Below are 16,040 nucleotides of genomic sequence, written 5' to 3'. Positions count from 1 at the left end.
CAAGTCCCCTTCCTCCATCCATTTGGGCTTTGAGGGCTGTGTCTAAAACACTGCTTTGCCCTTGGCAGCATCTCTGTCCATCTCACCTCACCCGCCAGGGTGCTTTTATGTCCCTAACAGGACATTCCCCTCTCAAAGGGTGCCTCACCCCTCACAGATTGGATATTTGCTTGATCTTGCTCCGTATGGCCCTACATGCTTTGAGGGCCTAATAGAAAGGATTTGATATATCTGTAAATTAAGAATAAAGACCTGGTAGTGTTTATTGCAGTAGGTATTGCTATAGGGCTTCCCAGGGAACCATCGTGGAGCGACCTGTTGGGTCCCTTCCCTCTCTCCATCACCACCACTGAGACAAAGATCTCCTGTCCCCTTGAAATCCCCCTGGCTTCTGCAGAATTTATACATGATGCAAAGGAACTTTGCTGTGCCGGTACATATGGCAACTTATGTGTGTGATGGAGTCTAAAATTATCCAGCCTTTCTTAAAATCCATGTGTCCTGCTCCAAGGAGCTGCCATCCTTCCCAGCGCTCAGCCACCTGCAATCTGTTCTGCCTGTGCCTTTCCCATTACGTAAATGCAAGGATTAATTGCATCGTTAGGTTCTCCCGCCGCCCTGCCACCACTGCCTCAGCTCCCAGCGTTGCAGAAGGTCTCGTCCCCGACTCCGCTTCTGTTTTCAAAGGAATCGGGCACTGGGCTGGTTTGATTTTATTTTTAGAGTCTTTCCTTTTATCTTTTTCAGCAGCGTCCCACTGGGAGCTGCTCCAAGACTGCCGTGCGGGATGTGGCCGGGCTGGCTGCTGCCAGGGTGGGCGTCACTCCTGACCTGCCACATGTGGGCACGAGCTGCCACCGCGCTGCTTGGGCCCGTCGGGACATGCTCCCATCGTCACCAGCCGCCGGGAGCTCATAGCGTGGGGCCAGAAGTCTTTCTCTGGGCCTCATCTTCAGGAGGTGGGGTGCCAGTGGGAGGTGGGGATCCTCCCACTGTGGCATTTTCCCTGTGAATTCCCCTGGGAGATGAAACCCAGAGGTGGAGCAGCCGCTCCAGCTCTGGCTCTGGCTGGAATTGGCTGCTGCCCACCCTGCCAGCACGAGGGCCACGAGTGAATCCTTCCCCAGGAGCAGTGGCTGCTCCAGTGCTGCCCAGTGGCCCCCAGGCACCCCCAGCTCCAGCTGAGCCACGGCCCTGGCGCTGACGCCGTCCTTGCCACAGATGCATACAGATATATATATAAAACTGCTTATTTTCCTGTCATTCTAAGACTTATTTATTTATTAAAACTACCATCCATCAGGAGCTGCAACATCTGTTTGTGAAAAATAGCACATCCTTGGGCTCCAGCCAGGAAAAATCATTTCATTATGAAATTGCAACTGTAAGGCAGCACAAAATCACAAACATAGTGTACAGCGAGCTGCTTTTGTTTCCAAACTGCTCATTAGGAATGATCCACGAGCCAAAATGATACCCCGTGGAAGGTGAAGAGGGGGAAATGAGCCCACCCGACCTGCAAAGCGAGCAGCCGTCAGTGCTGTAATTATTATCCCTGGTGAATCCCGCACCCGGTGCAAGGCTGCGCTCGTCTCCCTTTCCGTCCCAGAGGGGAGACATCTTCACTTCTCTTCCGTTCTTCGTGCCTAATTCAGGCTGACAAGGAACATACTTGAGAGGATAGGAAATGAGGAGCCTGGCTTACAGATTATTTTGTGTAAGGCAGGAGAGAGGATTGCGGCACCGCTGCCGGGGGCTCTGCGTGGCCTCGCGCTGGGAAGGGCTGGGAGGGGGTGGTGGGGGCCTGTGTGGGGAGGGGGGGTCTGCCAGGGTCCCCCTCAGTTCCCATCCCCACTGTCTCTTTTCTTCTGTCTGCAGGTCTGGCTGTTCATCAGATAATCACTATTACCGTGTCCCTCATCATGGTCATAGCTGCGCTGATAACAACTCTTGTCTTAAAAAACTGGTAAGGTCCCTCCTGCTCTGCTTGGCTTGGGGGGTGGCGTGGGATGGGGACAGGGTAGGGGTGGAGGTGCCCATCCCGTTGTCATTGCCAAAGCCTGTGGCACCTGCCAGGATAGTTTTGAAAAGGCATTGCAGGAGAAAATGGGGGGTTTACAGCAAAACCTCCAAAGGAGGTTGGTGCATCAGGGTTTGGCTGCGCCCCCGCAGTTTCCCCACCTCACACCACCTGGCCAGTGGCTTTGGGGACCAGCACGTGGCCAGGGTTGGGTGGACAAGTCTCATGGGACACGTGTGCATTGCTGCTCCGGGGCCTCAGCGCAATGCCACCCAGAGAGGTCAGAGCCGTGTGTTGGGCCACAGCAGGTGCTCCCAGGATCTGTCCAGTGCCAGCAGCAGCTCCTCCACCACCTTCCCTAAGCAGCTTTGATGCTGCTCCTAAAATCCCCAGCCTGGCTTGACAAGAAGCAGCTGCATCTCCTGCCCTTCCCTGTGACCCCAGGGACGGAAGGGCACCTTCGAAGCCCCTCAGGTGCCATGGTTTGAAGCATGCCCCAACCCCCAGGGCGCTGCTGTGCTCCTCTAGCTTCACTTGCTCCGGTTTATTCTCTCAGCGTGGCTGGGCGTATGGCAAAATAGGTTAGCTTTCGCTCCAGGCGCTCCTCACTTTACCTATTTTCCCAGGGAAACTGGCCTACTTTGAGGTCAGCGTTGCTGGCTTAGCGACACGGCTGCAGCACGGCGCTGGGGGGAGAGCGGCCGGTGGCTCTCCCCTCTGGCCTGGCCGAGCTCTGCGTGGGTGCTGCAGCAAATCGATTTCTGCGGCCAGGAGGCAATTACAACACCGGGTTGATGAGGAGCCTGCTGGCTAACTGGGATGAGAGGAGAAGCTCTTTGCAGGGCTATGAAGGCATCTTCATCTTGGCAAAGCTGTGATGCTGAGCAGCAGCCGACTGAAAGCACCGAGGTTCTGGCCCCACAGCTGAACTTGTTTTGGGGAGCAGCAAGTGGCGTTCCCTCCTGTATCTCGAGTGGGATTTAATTTACTAAACTTCCCTGGTTGCTGCAGTGTTTCAGTGAAGGAGCAGGAAGAATAGTTTATAAAACACTTGTGGGATTTGTCTCCAGTCGCAGCAATGAGCTGTACGAGTCATTGATCCGGCTGACCACAGCTTGGCAGAGCAGCTCAGTAACTGCTGCTGAAGCCAAAAAGGGGAAAAAATAAATCCAGTGATCAGTGTAGAATAGAAATGCTTTGCAGTAAGTGAAATTGAGAAATCACCAGAGAAAATCCTCAGCAGGAGAGTGTGGCCAGCACCCAGGTGTGTCCAAGGTGAAGAAACAGTACCTGGGAGTTTGCTCAACTCTAACCGAAGTGCCTCAGTTCATTGGGTGACCCCGGGCCGTGTGCAGGTGCTCCATGGCAGGGCTGACCCACGTCACACACGGTGGCCCTGTCCCCGGCAGGGACACAGTCGCTGTCCCCATCCTTTGGCTGGCATTTGTCCCCCTGGAGCAGGATGGGTGAGCGATGGCTGCGTGCCAAGCCAGTGTCCTTCTTGTCACTGCTCCTCCTGCACACGTGCTGTGGGGAGACAGCAGTTGGTTTAGGGCTGTCTCTTTCAGTTGCATCAAGCGGAGCGGAGCCAGCAGCCAGATGCTGTCACCCTGGCCAGCGCTGCTCCCGGCAGAGCCCCACGCTCCTGTCCCCAGGGGTGCCCCTCCACAGACAGTGCTGGCATCCCCAGCTCCCACCGCCCTCGGAGCTGCCACCTCCCAAAACTCCAGCATTCTGCGAGGCGCTGTCAATCCCATCTGGAAAAAGTGGCATCTTAATTAAATCAGTGTCTAGACCCTGAAATAGGACCAGGCTGATTGAGGGCGGCTCCTGCGAGCTGGGGTTCTCCTCGTCTCTGACATACTGAGGCAGAAATGTTGTGCAGCCACGAGATCTTTATGAAGCCTCCAGGGCTGGAGGAGCCCCCGGAGAGCAGGGCTGCCCTGCCAGCCATCCCTCTGCTGTGTCACACCAGGTCCTGAGCTCATTTATCCTGAGAAGTTCCAACCTGTTGGTGTCTCCCAAATGGAAAGCGTTTCACTTCATTGTTCTCACCTACATATTTTCACTTAAGAAAAGGCTTTTGCTTCCTGCAGGTACAAAAGTGTGACTCATTAAGTCATTCCTCTGATGGGAAAAAGCTTGTGTCTAAAATGTAAATTTGGTTCTTATAAAAAAGCACCGAGCCAAATGACTGCTTGTGGTTGATCTTTCCCATTCTGAATTGGAATTGGAATTTCTGAATTCTAATCTAGTATGGAACAATCTGTAATGACTGGTCAATCAGGTGAGTTCCCTTGCCAAGTTTCAGGGATACACTGTGCCTCTCGTCCCTTCTCTTTTGGCCTTTCAGGCCATAACAAACTTATAAAAACGATGGAGGGCAACTTTTTACATAGACAGACAGTAAGATAGGACAAGGGGAATGGTTTTCAACTAAAGGGAAGACTTAGATTAGATCTTATGGGAAATTTCTTCTCGATGAGGGTGGTGATGCCCTAGCACAGGCTGCCCAGAGAAGCTGTGGCTGCCCCACCCCTGGAAGAGTCCAAGGCCAGGTTGGACAGAGCTTGGAACAACCTGATCTAGTGGAAGGCGTCTCTGCCCATGGCAGGGGGACAGAACTGGAGGGTTGTTAAGGTCCCTGCCCACCCAGACCACCCCATGACTGTCTGATTCTCTCTCCCCCCGGCCCAGCTGTGCGCAGAGCGGGCGCCCCCGGCGCAACAGCCACCAACGCAAGCTGGACCAGCAGGAGGAGAGCTGCCAGAACCTGACTGACTTCGCCCCCGCTCGCGTGCCCAGTGCCCTCGACATCTTCACCGCCTACAACGAGACGCTGCAGTGCTCCCACGAGTGCGTGCGGACCCCCGTGCCCGTCTACGCAGAGGACACGTTGCACTCGCCCGGGGATTATAAAACGACCTTCAATGGAAACAGGTGAGGTGGGCGCCGTGTTTTCCTGGTGTGGGGGGGAGTGCCATCCCGCCCTGGTGCTCAGGAGTGATGTTCTGGGAGCATTTGGCAGAGCCACCTACCTCTTGGGTGCTCACCCACTCATAGTTCAGTGCAGGACTGGCCCCCTGACCCCCAGTCCTGGCGGTGAGGCTGGGTGGGTGCCTCAGCAGCCCCTGACCCCGCAGGGCTGGGCGAGCTCAGCACCGCACGGTGTTCAGTTCCCAGCTGCTGCCGCTCCTGCCAGCACATAAAATGCCACTGGATCCATTTTTCCAGCTCCTGTGCTGTCTCCTCAGTGGCATCAGCAAAGCTGCTGGGCTGCAAACAAGCAGGTGATTAATGGAGGAGCAGGCAGCAAGAGCCAAATGAACCGTTTGGCTGCTGCAAAACAGCGGCAGAGCGCTAACAAGGAGCGTCATTGGCAGCCAAGGGATTTGGCCATGCTCTGCCAGCCCCTTGCCTGCCCCGGGAGGGGATCAGGAGCAGTGGGGTTGGGAGCAATGTTTCCCACACTACAGGCTGTCTGCAGAGTGCTTTCACTGGGTGCTGGTGTGGTTTCACCATATGGTAAATGTGTGTCCCCATCAAAGGTAGAGGGGAAGCCAGGCAGAGAGTTTTGAGGGAGAAAATGAGCAGCTGATGCTCCAGACAGCCTTGAGGAACCATGACATGTGTGGCAGCCACAGCCCAGATCTGCCTGCCCCAAGGACAGGCCTGGAGCCAACAATTTAATGCCTTTCAGTCAGCATTGATGCCTTTTCAATCAGCATCTCTTGCGTGTGTGCGGGGTTCTGCTCATCTGCATTTTCCAGGGTTTCTTCACATCTCAGAAGGTGGAGAACTGGCAGGGATTGTCACACCATTCTGTTGGGTGTCCACAAGCCTTGGTTTGACATTAACTCCAGCCAGATGACAGAGTGTGTCTGTGTTATGGCTAGCAGAGATCATGGCTTTTCTGCCATCCAGGGATGCTTTCTGGGACCCTCTATCCCAGAGCACTTCCAGGCAGCCTGGTGAACCCAGGCCCACTCAAAGCATCACTCTAGAGAGACGTAAAAAAGCTGTGCAGCAGGCCACCCCGGCTTGCACCGTGTGTGTTACGTACCAGCGTGTACCAGCCCCTCTTTCTGCTCACTGCAGACCCTCTTCTTCTGACCGGCATCTTATTCCCGTGGCCTTTGTGTCTGAGAAATGGTTTGAAATCTCCTGCTGACTGGCCGAAGCCTGTTTGACTTCTGGGGGCAGGGCAGACGCCAGCGGGCTGTTTCCTGGTACGTACCGCGCTCCCTGCGCCCATCCCGCATCCATCCTGTGCCCCCACTGTGCCCATCGTACCCTGCCCGGTGCCATCCTGCCACCTGCACTTCCTTCAGTGTGACTGGACATATTTCATGCCGTGGATGGGGCACTGGGAGGCTTTTCCAGGGAGGTTAATTGCAGACAAGCCCGCACTGACAGGGATGGACAAGGACTCAAAAGCAAAGGGTCCCTGGGGCAGCCTTGGACTTCAGCCTGATCCCATGGTTCCAGCCCACCTCTGAAACCTCAGCAAGCCACAGTAATTTCCGTGCTGGGAAATGGCCTGATCTGTAATTAACCTCTGGTGGCATGATGGACAGCCCGCCCCATTGGAGCGCCAATGTCCGACATGCACGCTCCACCAGTATCTGAAAGCTCATTTGGTGATGTTTGCTGTCATGAACACTTCCATGCTCACTGCAAGGGTGCTGGGGTCTTCATCCTCCTCCTCCTCCTCCTCCTTCTCCTTCTCCTCCTCCTCCTGCTGCTCTGCAAAGCCAACCCTTCAAGCACAGTCCCCTGCAACACCTGGGGTGTTGCTGTGACTGAAGAATTGCAGTGATGTAATTCTATTTTCAAGAGTACAATCTTTAGGGATTTCCTTCTCTTTTGTTGAGTTGGCCTGAGCCATTTTCACCTCCTTGTGTCGCTTTTGAAGGTGGCACAGCTGATAGCAGCAGCAGGAAAAGTCTATGTGTGCCAGCTTGCCCTGGGCAGAAGTGCCCACTTGAGTCACGTGCTCAGGTGAATTAATTGCTCTGTCCCAAGTCCCTGCTGTAATGAATCATATATTCAGTGTAAATGAAATTTCCAGCCTTCCCTGGCTGCAGCTCACTTGGAATAGCCTGTTTAACATTATGCACAGCTATTGAACACAGAAATATAATTAGATTAGAATGGAAGGGAATAAAAAGTTAATGATCTTGGCCATGCTGGGGCTGCAGTGTCTAGACAGGGCAGGTGAGGTGTGTGCCAGCACAGTGGGGCAGAGAGCAGGAATTCACCTGGCATGGCCCCACTGCCCCCCCAGAGCCTCTTCTGGCTGCGGCAGCTTCAGCTGTGAAGGTGAAAGGCTCTCACTCCCCACTCACTCATATGCTCATGTTTTTTCTCTGACTCTGTTCTTGTGGCCATTGTCTCAGGGGGCAGAGGGCAAAGGAACCCAGGCAAGAGCTGGTGCCAGGAGTGAGGGCAGCAGGAGAATGAGCATGGAGGATCTGCAGGGAACACCAGCCTCAGCAATAAACCCACCAGGCCTTTTCCACCCTCAGTTTTGTGGTTTGAGACGTCTTTCCATTGGCTTAAAGTGAATTAAAAAGAAATAACACATAAAGCAAGCCAGCTACACTCAATGCCATCTACAGCTCGCCATGCCTCAGGTAGAGGGAGGGAAGGAGCAGCTTGAAGCACTGTAGGAATCCTGTGTGGATCCCACTGCTCCTGCCCCAGCTCCTGTGAAACCCTGGGCCAAAGACTGTGCCCTGGTCACCTCCATAGATTTCTAAATAGCCTGAAGCCATTCCATTACGCCTTATTAAATCCTTGAAATTCTCATTGATCCGTTTTCATGGAATCCATAAAGTGCACATTGATGCGTTCTGGAAAAATCTATCGGGCTCGTACCTGGAGCATTAGCTCTGTAATGGCACTTCAATTACAGATGCAATTCTGGAAGCTGCTGTTTGGTTTCATTAAGGGTAGCAAAATGAGATTGATCCCAAACCTGTTCTACCTGTTCTCTGCATGTTTACTCTGCACAGGTGTGTTTGCACCAGGGTGTTTCTGGGACACACTTGCATAAGTGGTGTGTCCCAGGTGCTGGTGGGAAATCCCTCAGGTGAAATGAGCATTCCAAGTTTCATGTGTCACTGTGTAAGGTGCAGATGGCATTGAGATGAGCTCCCTGCTAGGCTGTCCCTGCCACCGTGGTTGCCTTGTGCTGTCACCAGCTGCCGAGTGCCAGAGGAGCAGTGGGCTGGAGGGAAGCAGAGGAGCGGAGGCATGGAGGATGCCTCTCCAGCTCTTGTTTCTAGGGGAGAGGCTGGTGGAAAAGGAGATGCAGCTGCTTGGGCTGCACCGCTTCCGGGGGAATGAGTATTTCCTGGCTGGCATCCACAGCTGCAGCAAGGTCACCTGAAGGGGACAGTTGCTGTTGACCCACTGCACCACAGCAGAGGACAAGGATGCTCTGGAGCATGTGCAGCTTTTTGGCTGGAGGGGCTACATGCAGCTTTCTCCTCACAGCCCCTTTCTCCTCGTGTTTTACAAATTTTATTTGACAGCACTTCACAGCTCTGAGCTGTGTCTCATTGGCACATTAGTGCTCCTGATGGTGTGGGGCCAGAGCTGGAGGCACAAGGCAGGTGGAATGTCCCAGGACAGGGATGGCAGGACAGAGGTGCTACAGATGTTTTGTGGAGATGACCACTGGGAGCCAAGCTGGAATTTAATGTGAACTTCACATCTGACAGTCCATCAGCCTGGTGTGAGGACTGACCATAGTGCTGCCCAGCTGGCACCCTGGCCTTGGGTGATGCCGACAGCATCATCAGGCTGGGCTGAGCAGTTGAGGCAGCAGATACAAGGGACAGCACTGCAGAGCATCTCCAGCCCAGAGAGCTGCAGGCAGCGCTACGGTCGTGTCAGGAAACCTGGTAAAACTCATCCAGGTACACAGGGAGCAGATGTTGAAGCTATTTCCTGGGGTCAGATTCCTCCTGCGCCAGCAGGAGCCACGGGGAGGGTTCCTGTGCTGCAGGCGTGGTCCCTGCCAGGACACCATCCCTCCCCACGGCAGGCGATGCCGCCCGTGGCAAGCAGCTGGTGGAGCTTTCCAGCAGATTGCCTGTGCCAGCAGCCAGGCCCCACTGGAGCACCAGCTCCTTGGTGGATGTCACACCTCAGCAGCAGCTGCCAGCAGCTGCTCCCACAGGCAGAGAAGTCAGTCTGTCTGCAGCAGGCTGGTGTGATGGTGCAGCCTCAGTGTGGCCCTAGGCTGGCTAGGTGAGGAGTGGAGCAGTCAGTGGAAGCTCTCAGGAGTTACCTGGAGGGAGGGATGAAAACTTCTCTTGCCTGGTGGCAGTGGTGCTGGAGGAGCACCCAGACAGAGGCAGGAGCACCACCGCTCTGCAGACCAGCACAGGACGTGTGCCAAAGACTTGAATGGCTTTGTCCAGGCACCACAGCACAGGATGGCTGGTTTGGCTTGATTTCATCCTGGCTTTGGGGCTTTCTGAAATGAAGTTTGAGATTCCACATTATTCTTGTCCTTAATCCTGCTCTCTTTGACTGAAAAACCCCATGGAATGAGATTATACAAAAATCTGTAAGGTTGATCAAGCGCTGACCTACTTTGCACAAAGAGGCTATTTGGGATACAATACCGATCGTACATCCCGCCGTCGTGCATTAACCAGTGCCCACCAGGAGCCACGGAACGTGGGCACCGCTGGCAGGGAGGGGACAGTTTGGGGCCCAGCAGCTGTGCTGGTTTGGTGACACCAGCCTGACCCTGCCCTGGCACAGGGCAGTGAGAGCTGACAGCGCTGTGTGGCAAAGCCACGCTCGAACACGGCAGCAGCTGCTGCTGGCCCCGTTCTGCCTAACAACAGCAAATGGTTTGTGTTAACATTAACAGATAATGAGTCATCGTAAAAGATCCCAGCTTGTCTTTGGAGGAGTAGCAGCAGTCCCAGCACAGCCCCGGCACAGGAGATTAAGGACTCTGCAAAATCTGTCTCACTAATTAAGACTTCAGGGTTGTTCTTGGAGATGGTGTGTTGGGCATCTTGCTTAAAAATAGCAGGTTTTTAGAGAAAGAACCCTGGAACAAAAAGCACACCACATTCTGGATGCTGATCCCAGCCAGGCAGAGGGCACAGGTTAGGGATGTGTGGATTAGGAATATGTATCCTGAGCATGGCTGTACAGGGCGTGGGTACCTGCTGGCAGCTGTCTTTGGCACACCCAGCTGTGCTGCAGCTCATGAAATGTCACGGACATGTAGAGCAAGTGGCCACACGCCAGTGATGGGGAGTGATTGTCTTCACATGTAGGGTCCAAGATTGCATAGGAAGACATCTTCCAGTAGATGGTAAATAAATAGCTTAAGGACTTTGATAGGATCTCTGGTTTGGTGCTTAACCAATTCCCTATTGATTCTTTAGATTTAACTTTAGAAAATCTTGTTAGTGCTTGTCATCATCTCCTCGTCTGCCAGAGCACTCGCTGCTCGAGGCCCGAGTGTGAGAAGCTGCAGAACACAGGGATGATCAGGAGTAAATCCCACTCTGGAAAAGGCCCCAAGGAGAGAGAAGTAGTGGTCCCAATCCCCAGCACAGACCAGTAGCTGCAGAGAACGAGGAGGAGGTCACTGATACCCTGCTCCCTCCATGCTCTGCTCCCCCAGGAATCCCACAGCTCCATAGCCAAGGAGAAAGGAGGAGGAAAACTCTAGGCTGTGGGAAATCATCCAAGCAGTGATGCAAGACTTGGTGCAAATTCCCTGTCGTGACTTAATCTTTCTTTTTCTTCTCGTCCTCAACAGGATTCCATTGGTGAACCTGTAAAAAATATAAAAAAATAATGGGTTACCTGTACCTACCATTTCTGTTTACCAGTAGGAGACTCAAAGAGCAGCGTTCTATGGGCCAAATATATTTTTATAAAAATGAACACGCCTATAGGTAACTGCGTTGTCAAGGAGCACGTTTTTGGGAGGAGAGAATGGAAAGTAAAGAATCCCATGGAGGAGGAGGAGGAACCAGCAAGGGATGGAAAGGGAAGGATTGAGCGCCTGGAGCCCGGCCATGGACGGTGACTCTGAACCTGTGCCAATAATACCATTATGTGCCATGAACCGATGCAAGGACTTTGCAAAGAGCTGAGACAATAACTCCTGGAAATGTTGTGGAGGACAATTGGGGCATCTCTCCTGGTGGGGTCATCCATTCCGGTCCATACACGTACATACATACGGTATATGTAGAGAGGAAAAAAAAAATATATATATATACACACACAAACACATTTTGTACTGTAGCAATTTTTGAAGATCTTAAATACTCATTTTTAAAGAAGATGTCATGGGCTAAAAGTCTCATTTCTTTAACACGCATCATGCAAACTGGGTGATCTGATGTTTTCTACTTTGGCAGCTTGCCTGTCAACCTATATGTGTATATATAGGTAGACATATATACATATATATACGTGTGTGTGTGTATGTATAGACATATATATGTATGTATACATATATATATATAATTTTGGTTCTTTTTGGAAATGCTTTTCCAGCGACATGACCGTGGTGGGAAACAGCTGGGGCTGTGCTGCCGGCAGGAAGCAGAGGAAAAGCTTCCCAAAACCATCCAGAGCACAGCTCAAGGTGGTGCTGAAGATATTTCCAGGCTTCTGTATCCTGATACATCATCAAGGTCGATGGGAAGAAGCCAGAAAGCCTGGGCCTGCCCTGTGTCCACAGAGCTGTGATCTCCATCGTGCTAGGCATGACACCTCGGGGCTGGACGGGGCAGATTTTTGTGGTGGACTTCCAAAAGATGGGCCTCTCTTGGCACAGAAGAAACATTTTAGGAGTGGGGTGTGGGAAGGTTTTTGGAAAATGGCTTCTAAATTGGCCACAGCACCAAAGCTTACTCAGCCCTGTGTGAGAAACCAGAGGAAGGAGCTCGTGTCCTCCTCCCCCAGCCTGGGGCTGTGGGATTGAGAGAGCCTCTTCCTTTGTTCTCCCGGTCTTGGCTGGCTCTGCTGCAGCAGGAGAAGACACAGCTGGCTGTCCACAATCCTGGAGATCTCTTAATAGTGTTTAAAGGGAATTTTTGCCAGGGAAGCACGATTCTGCAGGCTCTGGTTTGGTGTGTTGCTCTAGAAACACGTCCAAGCCCATCCAGCTCCTGCTGGGGTGGGTGGTGTTCGTGGGTGCTGACCCTAAACCCTCTGTCCAAGTCTTTCCATGGAGTCGGGTGCTGCCATGCCGTGCTGCACATCAGACACTGGGATGGGTCTCGCTTGGGTCCCTTCAATGTTAAAAGGGTGGAAACGACAGCAGAGATCAGACCAAAGTCCTCCAGTTCTTTTTGTAAACTGCCCTTGGTAAATACTAGTGGTTTTTTAGAATTGTCCAGATCCACGTTTCTACTCCCCCACTGATTACTCAGCTCCTTTTCTTTATGATAATGAACATGCAGTTTAAAAACAAAAAAAAAAGTAGAAGCCTGTGGTGTTGCATAGCCACGCGTGCGGTCTCTTGTTCCCGTGTCCTTTTCTGTCCTTTTCCCATGGAATTGCACACTCTGGATTATTTGTCCTGAATTTTTGGACGCTGCCTCAGACAGAAGTCTTCCTTGCCAGCCCTGACAATTACCTGCGGACTTGAGCCAACCATCCCCTGGGCAGAGCAGGATCTCCTGGGTGGCTCATGTCTGGCTCTCCAGAGCATTGGATGCCTCCAGGGAGAAGAGGAGACAGTGTCTTGTTAAAGCAGTGGCCCCCAAAGCTTTAGCTGTCCCTGGGAAACAGGGAGAGTGTCTGTCCTTGGGAAGTGTGGAGTCTGAGCAACTTCTCCAGGGTCATCTCAGTGTCCTTGGGCTTTCCTGTGACGCTGGTGTCAGTGGTGCAGCCCTTGCCCACAGGCTCTCCTCCCTTTGTGACTTCATGGGAATCCATCCACACCAGCTTTGAGCCATGTTCCTTGTGCTTCTCCCCTTAATCTTCCTATTTATTTCATTCCCACAGGTATTCCAGTGTAATCGCGGTAGCAGTATGACAAGAAATATATCTCAGCTCCCTCATTGCAGGGCATCTGAAGCAGCACTCTGTGTTTCTGCATGGATGGAACCTGCTGCCCGCAGGGAAGTTGTCAGGCAGAGCTGGGAGATGTCAGGGCAGCACGGGCAGCACTGGTGCAAGCTGTGGTGATGATGATGGCAGTGGTGATGGAGAGGCACCTGGCTCACAGGAAATTCCCTGTGGAGCTGGGGAAGAGGAAGGGAAAATGTGTGTAAATGCGTGTGTGTGTGTGTGTGAGAGAAAGAGAGAGAGAGAGATAGAGAAGGAAGGTGAATCATGGTGACCCCGAGGACGGGCACAGGTTTCAGAGGGCAGGACTTGCATGAGCTTCTCCCCCAGTCTGCAGCAGGACATGTCCTGGTCTCCCTGGAGCTGAGCAGTGAACCAGGGAACAAAAGTAGATGCACAATCTTCCCTTATTTATAAGGACCAACAGCACTTGCACTTTATCAGAGGAAGCCTCCCCCCATCCATGCTGGGCCACTGCGGTGGAGGGAGAGGAGGAGGAGGAAGGGCTGGGATGGAGCTGCTGATGCAGTGATGTACGAGGCAGGATCCAGGCATCCCAAGGTCTTGCACAGTGAAGAGAAATGAACTGTGTTTATTTCATTCCCTCCTATAGATGAAAGCCAAAAAACAAGAAAGAAATGAGAATAGAAAGTCGCATTTCCATGGCATAGTCTATTGAGTAGATCTTCCCACCGTGGAAAAGCAGGGAAGCATGGTGTTCTCAGACACGCTCCCGTGGGAGCTTTGTCATATTTTGGGCACATCGTCTCACCCCAAGGTCCTGGAAGCTTGAAAAAAGAAAAGTTTTGCTCCTTGCTTTGCTGTAAGCCCTCAGCCCACTGCTGCTTGTTTCTTTCCAGTTCATTTTCCAGATTCCTGAGCCCCTGAATAGTCCCTGAGAACCACACCATGGCAGCCAAGAGGCTGCCACATTCCCCAGACAAGTCATGGAGTGTCTGTGTGTCACTTGTGGCTCTGTCTTAGGGGAGAAAGTGGTGTGGCACAAGCCACCCATGGCAAGGAGACGTTGGCTCTCCTTGGTCTCTGCAGCAAGCCCAACCCTCCCAGGGCTGTCTGGGACTCTCCTCCCTCCACATCCCTTGCAAACCCTGAGCAGGAGCCACAGGATGTGCCGCTCCCACCTGCCCAGGGGCCGGTGCCGCCGCTGCCACCGGCACCGGTGGGCTTTATCCTGCACCAAACTGAGCAGGTTTGGGGCTCCAGGTCCGAGCTCCCACATCATGGCACCAACAGGTAGGGCGGGCAGGGTTTGGTCCTCAACCCCCTGACCTTTGGAAGCCGGGGTCCCCCGAAGGCGGCTCCACCCCACAGCACCCCGGGCAGAGCCGGTCCCGGGCAGCCACCTGTCTCTCCAGATCCGATCGTTTACCTTCACTCTGTCTTCCCAGCTGGAGAAAGGGCGGCCGGTGGTGGTGGCAGGAGCCGTGCTCCAGAGAACACCAGTGCTCCATGGGGCACCAGTGCTCCATGGGGTCAAGGGCACCGAGCCTGCCAGGAGGTCACCGTAGCGATGGCAGAGCTGGCGCGGGGACGGATTTCAGGTTACCTCTTCTCCACTGGCAGCTTGTTGCAAAGGAAGGTAGTTCAGCTGAAACGGTAGTTAAATAGTAGATATTCTACACATAATATATATTTTGTAAAAAAAAAAAAAATTAAAATAAAATAGAACAAAAATATATCTATCCTATCTCAGCCCACCCATTTCAGGATGAATGTGGTTGGAATTTTCGTTCAACCAGATATTAAATCTGTACGCGATTTTTTCAAAACCAGCAAGAAATCCCTTGCCATTTCCAAGTCTGTGGGTTTGGTCTCCTGAGCTCATCTAACGCTTCTCACACATTTTTAAGAATTACTCTCAGCATTTGTAGGTACATTTTTAATAGTGTCACGAGTGGAGATAATATTTACTTTGAAAAAAGTATATGTTGCACAAAAATGTACACTAAGGGCACAGATTTCTGACCCAGATTCTTCTATTTTAGGTTCCAAGGGGTTTATTTTTTTGTTTGATAGGACATGTACAGTGGAGTTTACACTTTATTTTTATTTTGCCAAAACCCGTTTTCTAACATGAGACAGTTTTACTTTGTAACCGGTTTTACATCACTGAGTACTTCTTTCTTTTCCTGGGAAAATCCTGCACCAGGAGGCATCCGGTGGAAGCGCCGTCGCCTTTTGGCATTGTGGCTGCCCCACCCGCCCACAGCGCGAGCTGGGGCAGTGCCAAAAGGGCCTTTTCTTCCTGAGCGGTTTTTAATTTGTCTCTGTCCGTGGAAGCCGTGTATTTGGAAGCACTGTAAATGCCACCCTGTCCCCTTGCCCTCTCTGTATATTTAGTACTCTGATGTTGCTATTAAAACTGATATGAGAACCGCGCAGCCGCTGGTGACTGGGTTCCTCCACGCGCAGCCACGGTCCCTAGGGAGGGGATGGGGTTGGTTTGGTGTCCAGGGGGATCCATGTCTCAGCAAGGAGTCCAGGCTTCCCTGGGGAAATCCCCCTGTTCCCAGCTGTGCACACCTCGGGTGAGCAGCAGGGAAGCCTTGGTCCTGGGAGGAGGGTGTGGTACATCCCCTTGGAGTCTCCACCACGGCAGCACCACCTCCACAGCCTGTGGCACAGGCAGGAGGGTGCCAGGTCCCCAGGCTCACCCAATGTCCCCCAGGGCTTTGAGGGGACCCCGTGAGCCTTGGGACAGCTGCTTGGAAGAGGGAAGCCATTGACTAGGACTGTTGGGGAGTTAATGAAACATCACTAAAGATGCTTTAAACAAACAGCTCTGCTATGAAATCACTTAATCCAGCTACATCTTTTACCCCAGGAGGTGTCCTGGCCGTGAGCAGGTAAGCGGTGGCTCTGGTTTGCACATTGGGTGTGGAGCAGGTGATGATGGGTCACACTCAGGCCGGCCCTGCTGTGCTGC

At 52.7% G+C, this 16,040-nt stretch overlaps 1 protein-coding gene and 1 long non-coding RNA gene across 3 annotated transcripts in view; one reads left to right on the top strand and one right to left on the bottom strand.

The window, feature by feature from the left end:
• The window catches only part of AJAP1 (adherens junctions associated protein 1), a 38,053-nt gene extending 22,558 nt beyond the window's left edge, over positions 1-15,495 (top strand). The window contains exons 3-7 of one of the 2 annotated variants that reach the window (XM_053963011.1): positions 1,879-1,966; positions 4,718-4,960; positions 6,119-6,249; positions 10,824-14,347; positions 14,503-15,495. In XM_053963011.1, the coding sequence (XP_053818986.1) occupies positions 1,879-1,966; positions 4,718-4,960; positions 6,119-6,191 (404 nt within the window). In that variant the 3' untranslated portion in view covers positions 6,192-6,249; positions 10,824-14,347; positions 14,503-15,495. Of the gene's footprint in view, positions 1-1,878; positions 1,967-4,717; positions 4,961-6,118; positions 6,250-10,823 lie in introns of both variants that reach the window. The other variant, XM_053963010.1, reaches the window with a different exon arrangement.
• LOC128798985 (uncharacterized) lies at positions 10,736-12,748 on the bottom strand. Its single transcript, XR_008434619.1, has 2 exons — positions 12,660-12,748; positions 10,736-10,839 (listed from the first exon to the last, which is right to left on the bottom strand). It is a non-coding gene; the product is annotated as an uncharacterized LOC128798985 (long non-coding RNA).
• Positions 15,496-16,040: the final 545 nt, after the last annotated feature.

Source organism: Vidua chalybeata, chromosome 22 (assembly GCF_026979565.1).
Source record: "Vidua chalybeata isolate OUT-0048 chromosome 22, bVidCha1 merged haplotype, whole genome shotgun sequence".
Classification (NCBI taxonomy): Eukaryota; Metazoa; Chordata; class Aves; order Passeriformes; family Viduidae; genus Vidua; species Vidua chalybeata.
This window is presented reverse-complemented; position numbering and strand designations above follow the sequence as displayed.